Genomic DNA, 12,721 nt, shown 5'->3' on the forward strand with positions numbered 1-12,721 from the left:
TATGCAGAAAACGGTTCTCTTTAGTTGCACTGAGGAAGAAGTGAGTAATGCCTCGAAATCGTTCGCAAATTTTGTGCGTTTAGATGTTTTAACGTGTGAGAATTTTTATTTTGAGTTCTGGTAACAGCTCATAAACAAAAATACAGCACTATGTTAAAACCATTATATAATCATTTTAAACAGATTAGAAAATTTATAGTTTACTATGAATATAAGAGTTGTTGGCTTAGCAGGTTAAGGCACTTGTCAGGAGGTTGTTTGTTATACATTGAAATTCCAAGGTTCAAGCTGATTTTTATAAAACAAGATTAAATTAAAAACAGTCAGTTTCGTAATATACCATTTACAGAACTATGCAAATTAGTTTCACTTAACTATCATTTAAAAAATGAGTCAGCCTTGCTTAAAATTGCACATTCGGCATACAAAAGATCTTGGTCCTGTATTGTTATATTTCAACTTAAAGATAGGTTCTTTGTATAAATGATTATAACGTAAAGATATACTGAAAATATATAAGAACAATAAAATCAAGATTGGCAGTTATATCCCTTGTCATAAAGTTAAAAAAAGGGTAATTTTTGTGAGAATTATTCTGTTGTTTCTCCCATGTTCATCTTAAATTGTCTGTATTTCGTAAGGTTGCTAAATGATGATTGCTGAACTCTGATGAAAGTTTGTAGCCAGATCACCCTAGGTCTGTGGTCGGCAGCGTTATATCCATGGATTTTTCTCAGGATTTATCCATTGCCCTCACTTACTGACGCATTCATTCTTTCGTTATCATTCCATAACAATATAATGTGTCTCATTTGCCGTAGAGAATTATCTGTTTGAACATAAACTAAGGATTTCACTTCATTGAAGGCACCTTTTGAAAATTACGTTGTTACCATCTAATTATGTAATTGCTATTATTTGTACGTGTTTTGAATGTATTATTAATTTATTTTTCAGAACCTGTTTTAAATTTCTTATTATACTGCCTGCAACAACCACCTTTGGCAACTGCAGCCGCTAATTCATTACAAAGTATTTGCAGTGCGTGCCGGGATCACATGGCTGTTCACTTCAGAGGTCTTATTCAGATAGTTCGGTCACTTGACAATTTCAGTATCTCTAACGACGCTGCAATAGGTCTTCTGAAAGGTGAGTATTTTCAATGAGGTTTTCATAATCGTTAATGCTCTAAGAGTTATTGAAGCAGTAGATTGTGGCGGAAATGTTCTATTCATCACTTACGCGTGTTTCTATATTTTATATTTCAGGTGTAGCTGTAATTCTTGGGCGCATGCCACCCGAACAAATTCAGGAAGCAATGAAGGAAATTTGCTTAATTCAAGTTAATCCACTTTGTCATCTAGTTCAGGTAAGCTATTTCCATTTACCTAGGTTAGAGTTTTTTCTTAATTATTATGATGTCCCGAGTTCACATCTGATGGGTGGCTAATCTCATCAGTTTTTGGATCGAAAGTTCCAATATATTTCAGGCAAAAATTTTCTTGTAGGCCTTATATCTGTAGAACTGCATATAGTCTAGCCAAACCCAAACTATCATTTAACTCAGTGCTTATTCTGTAGAAAATACGAAAATTCAAATTAGGATAAAAAATTTTGTGATCCCTGATTCAAAAACTAATTATTTGCCCAGATCACAGTGTTTAGATGTATGTTTTGGATCATTCCTTAAAATTATTGGCCAAGATCGCAATCTTTTGATCAATTTTTTTTGGATTTTTTTTTTTTTTTTTTTGTTTTAAAGAATATTCTGATCTGTGTGGTAAATGGCAAGATTGTTCAGCTATGAATATCATTAAGAATAATGACCCTGTTAGGACAACAATATTTACCCGTTAGTGTTAAACCTTGTTGTAGAAAACATAAACACAAATAAATTGAAACGAATAAAACGTACGAAATAAGTATATATATATATATATATATATATATATATATAAACTAATTGTCAGGATGACACTGGTATTTTAAACAGATTGTATCTTGGTGTCTCGTGTGATTTGGTTATTCAAAGAACATTTCAAGAAGATAATGCCAATGATATATACCTCATGCTCACAAAAAATATTGATCATAAAAGTCTCTGCTTTACTATACTTTTTTATTTTATAAATAAAGCACTGCACATAAACATCACAGTGGAATTAAAGAAATAGAAGGAAACGGGAGAATCTTGGAAAAACCTACGAGCACGACTAATTTCCACCACATAGTGTACTTGGCGAGGGCTGGGATCAAACTAGGGGTGAATGCTCTACCACAGACCACCGCGAGCCATGTGTTCTAACATATGAATTATTATCCGTTTGTTATTATTAATTTCATATCATAGGTTTAATTGTTTATTATTGTTTATATATAGGGTGTTAATGAACTATACCGACAAACTTTAAGAGGTGATTCCTCACATCAAAATAAGAGGAAAAGTTCATATGGACCTATGGCGAAAAGTGCATAGTTTCAGAGCGCTGTCCAAAATCGCGAAAAAGCCAAATTTCAACAGACCCTATTTCGAATTCGAGAAACTGTGGATGGTGGTCCTTATCAGCTTAAAAGAAGTCACGCATACGCAATCCAAAAATGCATATTTCATTAATATTCAATGGGTGTACGGATTATTCCTTGCAGGGGGAAATTCTCAGACATGCCATCAAGCGAATTTTGAGATATGCTCTGACCTTATGATTGACCCAAAGTAGGCAAACGATAAGCCTTGTTAGCAGTGAATACGAAATCCTTTTGCGTGATGTCGGAAGTGTTAAGGATCGTCAGCAGCACGACCTCTGAAGAAAACATGAAGTATAACATGACAAAATACATATCATCACATTGTTGCAAACACAAAGAAACATGGAGTTGCCGGTTCCTAACACTTCCGCCTTTCCTCCGAAGCATTGGATGTCCATTGTTGTTAAGGTTTACCTCCTGCCTACTTTGGATGGACCCTTCTTGAAATCAGGGTATATCTGAAAACTCTATTGAAAACATATCTGATAATTACACCCTGTAGGGAATACCCTCTACACCTATTGACAACTGATGAAATATGCACTTTTGGATTGTGTATGCCTGGTTTCCTTTACGCTGATAAGAACACCATCCACAGCTTCTTGAATTCGAAATAGGGCCTCTTGAAATTTGGCATTTCCGAAATTTTGTACAGCCCTAGCTCTGAAACTATGCATGTTTGGCCATAGGTCCATATGAACTTTTTCTTTTATTTTGATGTGAGAAATCACTTCTTACAGTTTGTCGGTATAGTTCATTAACACCCTATATATATATATATATATATATATATATATATATATATATAGGGTGTTTAAAAAAAAACACCGACGAGATAAGACGAAAAGTATAGACCATTCTGGGTGCGCAAATCTTCCTTTCGGAGTTATAGGCTCCCGAAAGCGTGAAAAAATGAAATTTAAAGTCCCATAGCTCCAAAGCTATGGGGGCCTACCGTAGTCGAGACTTTACTTAGGAACTAATATGTGCTCTATTCAAAAATACATGTTTCAGAATCCCAAGGTACTCACGCAACAATTTTTGTACAGGCAATTTGGTTACGGGCATATAATCTGAAGTACTCACTAACTACCTCTATAAAAATTGTTGCGGAAGTACTGCAGGATTTTGAAACATGTACTTTTGGATAGAGCACATATTAGTTCCTAAGTAAAGTCTTGGCCCGACTACAGTAGGCTTCATAGCTGTGGAGCTATGGGCCTTTAAATTTAATTTTTTTCATGTTTTCGGCAGCCTATAATTCCGAAAGGAAGCATTTGTGCACCCAGGTTGGTCTATACTTTTTGTGTTATCTTGGTGTCAGGAATCACCTCCCAAACGTTGTCGGTGTTGTTTTGAAATACCATGTATATACACATACAAGGTGGGGCAAATAAAAGTGGCCTGGACGAGTGGATACGATTGGACGTGAATGTATGCATACAACCACACCACGTGACGCGCACAACACGTATACGCACACCACAGGTTCAGACCTTAATGCCGGCTGTGTTAGCGTGAGTTCTGCAGTGCTCAGGTGAATATGGTACTCACACTGCACCAGAAGGTGTTCGTTGTGAAAAGTTACGTGAAAACAAATTCGTGGTAAGTGTGTGGTCAGTTGTTTGCTCATGAATTTCATGGTGTCAAAGTGCCAGCAAAGAGTGCAATACAATTAGTCAGAAATGGCGTCAGACAGGATCTGTTTTGAACAAGGCAAGAAACATCCCGAAACGTGTCCGAACACCTAAAATTGTGGTCATTTTCATTCATGTGGTCCTTCAAGAAATGAATGGTGGTCATTTTCAATATCTGCTATAAGCAGGTTAGCGAACTATTCAATTCCCTTTGCTGTGTTTCTTTGTACCCTGGAACTCTGTTCTCCGGGCCACTTTTATTTGCCCCCACCCTATATAAGAACGTTGTTTATCCGCACGTCAATTATTCGCAGTGTCAGTTATCGACCCACTTAAAAATAAAAGTGAGAAAAAGAAATGAAAGGCAACCTAATATGGTCAAAAAAAAAAAAAAGTTTATTTTTCTGCATAAATAACACGGTAGTGTAAATTAGGCACGTATATTTCGAAGGTTTACTTATTTTTTCATGTCTTTTGTTTTTGCATATGCATACAGCAGGGTTGGCTGGTTTAAACCAAGCTGGTTTAAACCATGGTTTAAACCAAGGTTTAAACCAGCTGGTTTTTTCAAAAAAACCAACTGGTTTAAACCAAAAAACGAAAACTGTTCGTAAAAGTGTAAGTGTTTGTAAAATCTTGATGAACACACATTTGTGAGTTATCAGTTTTCACTCCCGTACATTATTCGTATTATATTCAGACCTAAATTCCCCATTCATTACTCAAAAAGATTATACTACAAAAGCAACTTTTTTATATAAGTTTATAAATGTTCGTTTTGTGATTTTTTGTAGCTGTTATTATTGTTGTGTAATTGCAATCAAAGAAAAATCCTAAATATTGTTTTGTTTCAATGTTTACTATTGATAAAATACATCGTACTTTGTGTGTGTTTGGGGGGGGGGTCATACAGACCCCACGAGAGGCATTTAGTGAAATGAGAAGTAACTTTGGTATCTATTTATGTATAAATGAGTCTGAGCCAAAGTGGACTCAAATAATTCGTATCTTTAGTCACTTTTCTAACTGATATGCAAATTAAGTCGTTGTATTTCTTTAATTTGGACCAATAAAAGTCGTTGTTAACTAACTTGAACTAAATTAGTTCTGTAGTACTTTGAAATTGTCCATATGTAATTCTGTATAATGGTTTCACTTGTGCAACTGTTCATCTTTTTGTCCTGAAATAACTCTTGACAGTTATATTAAGAAGCATGGAAGGTCAGTACAACGCATTTTTATCAGGATTTCTTCGTGAGTGAGTCGGCAGACGTATCGCATTTGTGGCCAATTAATCCTGGTTCCGAGTTCAAATGGAGGACAATTTCTCTCGGATGTAACTCGAGAAGCAGTTTTTATTCCGCTTTAAGCTTATGTGACCCCTTCCAGCATAACCCGGCTGTTACATAATAACATCAAGGCGAAACAAACTTATTTCTGTCCATATATGATATGAATACAAAGAGCAAATTATTTAAACCAAATAAACCTGGTTTAAACCAAAAAAACCTGGTTTAAACCATAAAAACCGGTTTTTTTGGTTTTTTAAATAAAAACCATGGTTTTTGCCAACCCTGGCATACAGTATTATTAAACTGTACAGTGATTTTCTTATATAAAATACAGTACATTGTAAGCAAAATAAATCTGTACTTTGCCTGCTTTTCTTTGTTAAATAAATCCATGTTTGAGCTACTTCTGTATAATGAAATAAAATCAACCATCCTTGGTTCTACATAAAATGGTCAACTTACATAAATGGCCAACCTATTATCATATCATAACTAAAAATGTGAAATTGGCCATTTGCTTTGACGATATCTGTATACTACTTAATTATAGAGATGTACAAGGTGCGGTAGCATTCATAGCGTAATTTGACTTGCGAAGTACAATGACGTACTGCATGAATGCGCGCCAGCTCGTGCCGCATTCGTGTACTAATGAGCTGCCATTTCGAGTGTGACAGTGATATGGAGCGGTGGAGTGCACTTCATCGTGCCTTTGCTGTTGAAATTTATTTCAAGAATAACGACTCTGTTATTGCTACCCAGCGTCTATTTCGGCAACATTTCAACTTGGGACCTCATAGGAAAGTTCTAGATGGACGGACCATTGTAAGGTGGTACGTGCATTTCGAACAACAGGTTCTGTTTGCAATGGCAAACCTGGAAGAAGTGAAAGAACTGTGCGGACACCAGAAGCCGTGGAAAATGTTCGTGCTGCAATATTGCGTAGCCCCAAAAGATCTGCTCGTCGTCATTCGCCAACTGTGCATATGTCCGATCGCTCATTCAGGAGAATATTGCACGAAGATCTCCATTTTCACCAATATAAGGTGCAAATTGTTCAGGATACTAGGCCTCGCGATTGGGTTTCACGAGAAACATTCTGCTTAACCACACGTGATCTTCACCAAAATCCACAAATGTTGCACACCATCCTGATGTCAAATGAAGCTCATTTCGAGTTATGTGGTTCAATGAATAAACAGAATATGCGTTATTGGAGTGATGTAAACCCGCATGAACTGCACATCAAGCCCTTGCACAGTTCTCGTGTCATAGTGTGGTGTGGAGTTGCTTCCTTTGGGATTATTGGCCCTTACTTCTTTGAGAATGACAGCGGTGTGGCTGTAACTGTCACCAGTGAATGCCACCTAAAGATGCTGCAAGACTTCGTTCTTCCCCAATTAGGTATGGTCGATGTGGATGTGGAACAATTATGGTTTCAACAAGACGGAGCGACCTCGCATACAGCCAGAAGTTGCATGGATTTCTTGCGACAGACATTTCCAGGTAGAGTAATTTCCCGTTTTCGTGACATTTCCTGGCCGTCTCGCTCACCTGATCTTTCATGTGCAGACGTTTTCCTTTGGGGCTACCTGAAGCAAGAAGTTTTCCGAAGAACACGTTGTGCCACAATTCCTGAGTTGAAGGATCGCATCAGAACTGCCGTCGGCAATGTCCCAGGGAATACGTTACGCCGAGTTATGGAAAGCTTCCAACGCCGCCTAGATGAATGTGTTGTGCAGAGGGGGCATCATTTGACAGGAGTCATATTCAAATAGTAATCCACGCAATGGACAATGACTTACACATTAGTAAATGGCATACCTTTAACTATTAATTGACATAAGAGGTAATAAATAAATTACAGTTATTGACTGATGATGTGTTTTTAATATCCTACTATGAACGCTGCCGCACCCTGTACTATTATTACTCCATTCAGGTTGATTTCACTGTACTGGACTCCAGAGTTTTTCAAATTTCAAATTGAGCTTGTTTAAACATTCTAGAATGGTGAATGTGCAGCTCTGTTGTTAATGGATGGTGAAATAATTTTTATTAACATCACAATTTTTTATTTTTCAGAATGATGTAAAGGCAGAGAAAGGAACAAAAACGGATCCTGTGTTATGGTTAGATAGACTAGCAGCTATTTTCAGACATACAAATCCTATTGTACATAATGGCGAAGTTCATCCATGTCAAGCTGTGATAACTGAGGTAAGAATTTCGTCATTATTATTATTATCATCATAGGTATTCTGTAATTATTGGTAGTTCAGTTGCCGCAGCTGAAAAGCTTCCATGCTCCACGATCTTCAGCTATTCTCTTCGTCTTCACTTTTTGCTTTGGCAAGAATTTGATTGATCTTGCCGCCACATAGTTTCGATTTTGTGGGGCCGTGTTTACATTTGGGGAGTTTCTTGCTCTTTTTTGATAACTTAACCCAAATCAAGACTTATCTCATGTGATACCTTTCTCGTTATGACATTCAAGCACACCTTGCGATATGACTGACAGTGATAAACGATTAAACTCGTATATTCTATTTCTTTCCCCCTTTTTGCAGTGTAATGACGGGGGATATGGTGGTCTAATCGGAGAACGCTTCCTTCTAGTGCGAAGGGAGGCTACACAACTTTGTGGTGGACAACATTGTCTCCATAAGTTTTTTCAGCGTACTCCTGCTTCTGGCGTTCCCACATTCTCATTCTACTAGTTCTTTTATAATCAGTATGTTTACTCGGCGTTCCCACATTCTCATTCTACTAGTTCTTTTATAATAATTCAGTAGGTTTTCTCGGCGTTCCCCCGCTTCCGGCGTTCCCACATTCTCATTCTACTAGTTCTTTTATAATAATTCAGTAGGTTTTCTCGGCGTTCCCCCGCTTCAGGCGTTCCCACATTCTCATTCTACTAGTTCTTTTATAATAATTCAATAGGTTTTCTCTGCGTTGTTCCGCTTCCGGCGTTCCCACATTCTCATTCTACTAGTTCTTTTATAATAATTCAGTAGGTTTTCTCGGCGTTCCCCCGCTTCAGGCGTTCCCACATTCTCATTCTACTAGTTCTTTTATAATCAGTATGTTTACTCGGCGTTCTCCCGCTTCCGGCGTTCCCACATTCTCATTCTACTAGTTCTTTTATAATAATTCAGTAGGTTTTCTCGGCGTTCCCATATTCTTATTCTACTAGTTCTTTTATAATAATTCAGTAGGTTTTCTCGGCGTTCCCATATTCTTATTCTACTAGTTCTTTTATAATAATTCAGTAGGTTTTCTCGGCGTTCCCCCGCTTCCGGCGTTCCCACATTCTCATTCTACTAGTTCTTTTATAATAATTCAGTAGGTTTTCTCGGCGTTCCCCCGCTTCAGGCGTTCCCACATTCTCATTCTACTAGTTCTTTTATAATAATTCAATAGGTTTTCTCTGCGTTCTTCCGCTTCCGGCGTTCCCACATTCTCATTCTACTAGTTCTTTTATAATAATTCAGTAGGTTTTCTCGGCGTTCCCCCGCTTCAGGCGTTCCCACATTCTCATTCTACTAGTTCTTTTATAATCAGTATGTTTACTCGGCGTTCCCCCGCTTCCGGCGTTCCCACATTCTCATTCTACTAGTTCTTTTATAATAATTCAGTAGGTTTTCTCTGCGTTCTTCCGCTTCCGGCGTTCCCACATTCTCATTCTACTAGTTCTTTTATAATAATTCAATAGGTTTTCTTTGCGTTCTTCCGCTTCAGGCGTTCCCACATTCTCATTCTACTAGTTCTTTTATAATAATTCAGTAGGTTTTCTCGGCGTTCCCCCGCTTCCGGCGTTCCCACATTCTCATTCTACTAGTTCTTTTATAATAATTCAATAGGTTTTCTCTGCGTTCTTCCGCTTCCGGCGTTCCCACATTCTCATTCTACTAGTTCTTTTATAATAATTCAGTAGGTTTTCTCGGCGTTCCCCCGCTTCAGGCGTTCCCACATTCTCATTCTACTAGTTCTTTTATAATCAGTATGTTTACTCGGCGTTCCCCCGCTTCCGGCGTTCCCACATTCTCATTCTACTAGTTCTTTTATAATAATTCAGTAGGTTTTCTCTGCGTTCTTCCGCTTCCGGCGTTCCCACATTCTCATTCTACTAGTTCTTTTATAATAATTCAATAGGTTTTCTTTGCGTTCTTCCGCTTCAGGCGTTCCCACATTCTCATTCTACTAGTTCTTTTATAATAATTCAGTAGGTTTTCTCTGCGTTCTTCCGCTTCCGGCGTTCCCACATTCTCATTCTACTAGTTCTTTTATAATAATTCAGTAGGTTTTCTCGGCGTTCCCCCGCTTCAGGCGTTCCCACATTCTCATTCTACTAGTTCTTTTATAATCAGTATGTTTACTCGGCGTTCCCCCGCTTCCGGCGTTCCCACATTCTCATTCTACTAGTTCTTTTATAATAATTCAGTAGGTTTTCTCTGCGTTCTTCCGCTTCCGGCGTTCCCACATTCTCATTCTACTAGTTCTTTTATAATAATTCAGTAGGTTTTCTCGGCGTTCCCCCGCTTCAGGCGTTCCCACATTCTCATTCTACTAGTTCTTTTATAATCAGTATGTTTACTCGGCGTTCCCCCGCTTCCGGCGTTCCCACATTCTCATTCTACTAGTTCTTTTATAATAATTCAGTAGGTTTTCTCTGCGTTCTTCCGCTTCCGGCGTTCCCACATTCTCATTCTACTAGTTCTTTTATAATAATTCAATAGGTTTTCTTTGCGTTCTTCCGCTTCAGGCGTTCCCACATTCTCATTCTACTAGTTCTTTTATAATAATTCAGTAGGTTTTCTCTGCGTTCTTCCGCTTCCGGCGTTCCCACATTCTCATTCTACTAGTTCTTTTATAATAATTCAATAGGTTTTCTTTGCGTTCTTCCGCTTCCGGCGTTCCCACATTCTCATTCTACTAGTTCTTTTATAATAATTCAGTAGGTTTTCTCTGCGTTCTTCCGCTTCCGGCGTTCCCACATTCTCATTCTACTAGTTCTTTTATAATAATTCAGTAGGTTTTCTCTGCGTTCTTCCGCTTCCGGCGTTCCCACATTCTCATTCTACTAGTTCTTTTATAATAATTCAGTAGGTTTTCTCGGCGTTCCCCCGCTTCAGGCGTTCCCACATTCTCATTCTACTAGTTCTTTTATAATCAGTATGTTTACTCGGCGTTCCCCCGCTTCCGGCGTTCCCACATTCTCATTCTACTAGTTCTTTTATAATAATTCAGTAGGTTTTCTCTGCGTTCTTCCGCTTCCGGCGTTCCCACATTCTCATTCTACTAGTTCTTTTATAATAATTCAATAGGTTTTCTTTGCGTTCTTCCGCTTCAGGCGTTCCCACATTCTCATTCTACTAGTTCTTTTATAATAATTCAGTAGGTTTTCTCTGCGTTCTTCCGCTTCCGGCGTTCCCACATTCTCATTCTACTAGTTCTTTTATAATAATTCAGTAGGTTTTCTCGGCGTTCCCCCGCTTCAGGCGTTCCCACATTCTCATTCTACTAGTTCTTTTATAATCAGTATGTTTACTCGGCGTTCCCCCGCTTCCGGCGTTCCCACATTCTCATTCTACTAGTTCTTTTATAATAATTCAGTAGGTTTTCTCTGCGTTCTTCCGCTTCCGGCGTTCCCACATTCTCATTCTACTAGTTCTTTTATAATAATTCAATAGGTTTTCTTTGCGTTCTTCCGCTTCAGGCGTTCCCACATTCTCATTCTACTAGTTCTTTTATAATAATTCAGTAGGTTTTCTCTGCGTTCTTCCGCTTCCGGCGTTCCCACATTCTCATTCTACTAGTTCTTTTATAATAATTCAATAGGTTTTCTTTGCGTTCTTCCGCTTCAGGCGTTCCCACATTCTCATTCTACTAGTTCTTTCATAATAATTCAGTTTCATTAATCATCCATCTTCTTCAGCCTACAAGCATAACATTTTGTTGTTATCCAGTGATGTGACGTTCAGTCTCGAAAGCTTAGTGCCTCTGTATTTTTAAGTTTCTTCAGTGTGTTGTATTCGTAATAAACTAAGACGTATAACAAATGTTATTGTGTATTCAATCCTTTCAGAGTATTTTTGTCTATATCTGTTATATGTGATTTTCATGCGTATCCAGATTTATTATAAATACCGAGTTGTTGTTTCTTGAAATTTAGCGTTCTTCTTCAGCACTAAGTCTGTATGAGTCATAAACCTACAATTTAAAGCGGAAGCGGCCAGGGACCAGCGTTCACGTTTCTTGTTAAAGTGTTCCAGAGGTGATTCTACTCACAGAAACAAGTTTTAAAAAAAGTCCTATATAAAGAGAGACAATCTGCCTTCTTGTGTTACGTAATTTACATTTTGCGGAGAAATCAACTTCGAGACCGTATAGTATGAAGGCTATCGATTTTACAAGACTTGCTGAGTTTGAGTTTAACGTCCCTTTCAGGAGCGAAGCTATATGAGACGGGACCTACTGATTAACGTGAAATCCGAACCACATGAATTCCTACCGGAAATCAATTGTACAGGAGTTGATGTGGAAGCTTGTACAGGGAAGTCAGGCTTCACCTATTCAAAGGTATCGAATTCAGAACGTTAAAAATGCTGCACAGGAAATTTTTCATACTAATATTTTTCCGAAGATCATTCAATCTTATTCACCATCTAGGGGAAACTTCCGCAGTATTTTGAAAGGCATAAATTTTTGTATTGGTTAGATCACATAAAAGTTTTGCCCTTTATTTGATTCTTCCCTAAAAAATTAGAAACGTACACTATACGGGGTGTTACAGAACTATACCGACAAACTGTAAGACGTGATTCCTTACATCATGAAAATAAGAGAAAAAGTTCATATAAACCTGTGGGAAAAGTGCATACTTTCTAAGCTAGGACTATCCAAAATCGTCGAAAAGCTAAATTTTCTATTCGCACAATTTCGAATGCCGGTCCATATTGTTTCAAGGAAGTCTCACATACGCGATCCAAAACTGCGTATTTCGTCAATGTGTAATGTGTGTACAAGGGATTCCCTACAGGGTATAATTCCCAGACACGCTCTCTACAGAGTTCTCAGATATGCTCTGATTTCAAGGCGGAGCCAAATCTGATGAATAAGATGAACATGTCAGTAACTCATTGGTTTGGTCCTTGCAGCGACACCTGTATGTGGGTGAGGATTGTTGTGATGGAAGATGATTTTTTTTCTTTTATCTTTAGTTATTCCGGGATCTTTCAGCAATGATGATGTTACCAGGTGGAA

At 37.9% G+C, this 12,721-nt stretch overlaps 1 protein-coding gene across 2 annotated transcripts in view; it reads left to right on the forward strand.

Annotated features, from left to right (window-relative positions):
• Window positions 1–12,721, forward strand: part of Tnpo-SR (transportin 3) — a 151,474-nt gene that overhangs the window by 90,143 nt on the left and 48,610 nt on the right. For both annotated transcript variants that reach the window (XM_081758167.1, XM_081758168.1), the window contains 3 exons: window positions 958–1,149; window positions 1,269–1,369; window positions 7,541–7,675. In XM_081758167.1, coding sequence (XP_081614293.1) covers window positions 958–1,149; window positions 1,269–1,369; window positions 7,541–7,675 — 428 coding nt within the window. The remainder of the gene's footprint in view (window positions 1–957; window positions 1,150–1,268; window positions 1,370–7,540; window positions 7,676–12,721) is intronic.

The sequence above is a fragment of the Thermobia domestica genome, chromosome 5, assembly GCF_964235325.1.
Source record: "Thermobia domestica chromosome 5, izTheDome1.hap1.1, whole genome shotgun sequence".
In the NCBI taxonomy this organism is placed as follows: domain Eukaryota; kingdom Metazoa; phylum Arthropoda; class Insecta; order Zygentoma; family Lepismatidae; genus Thermobia; species Thermobia domestica.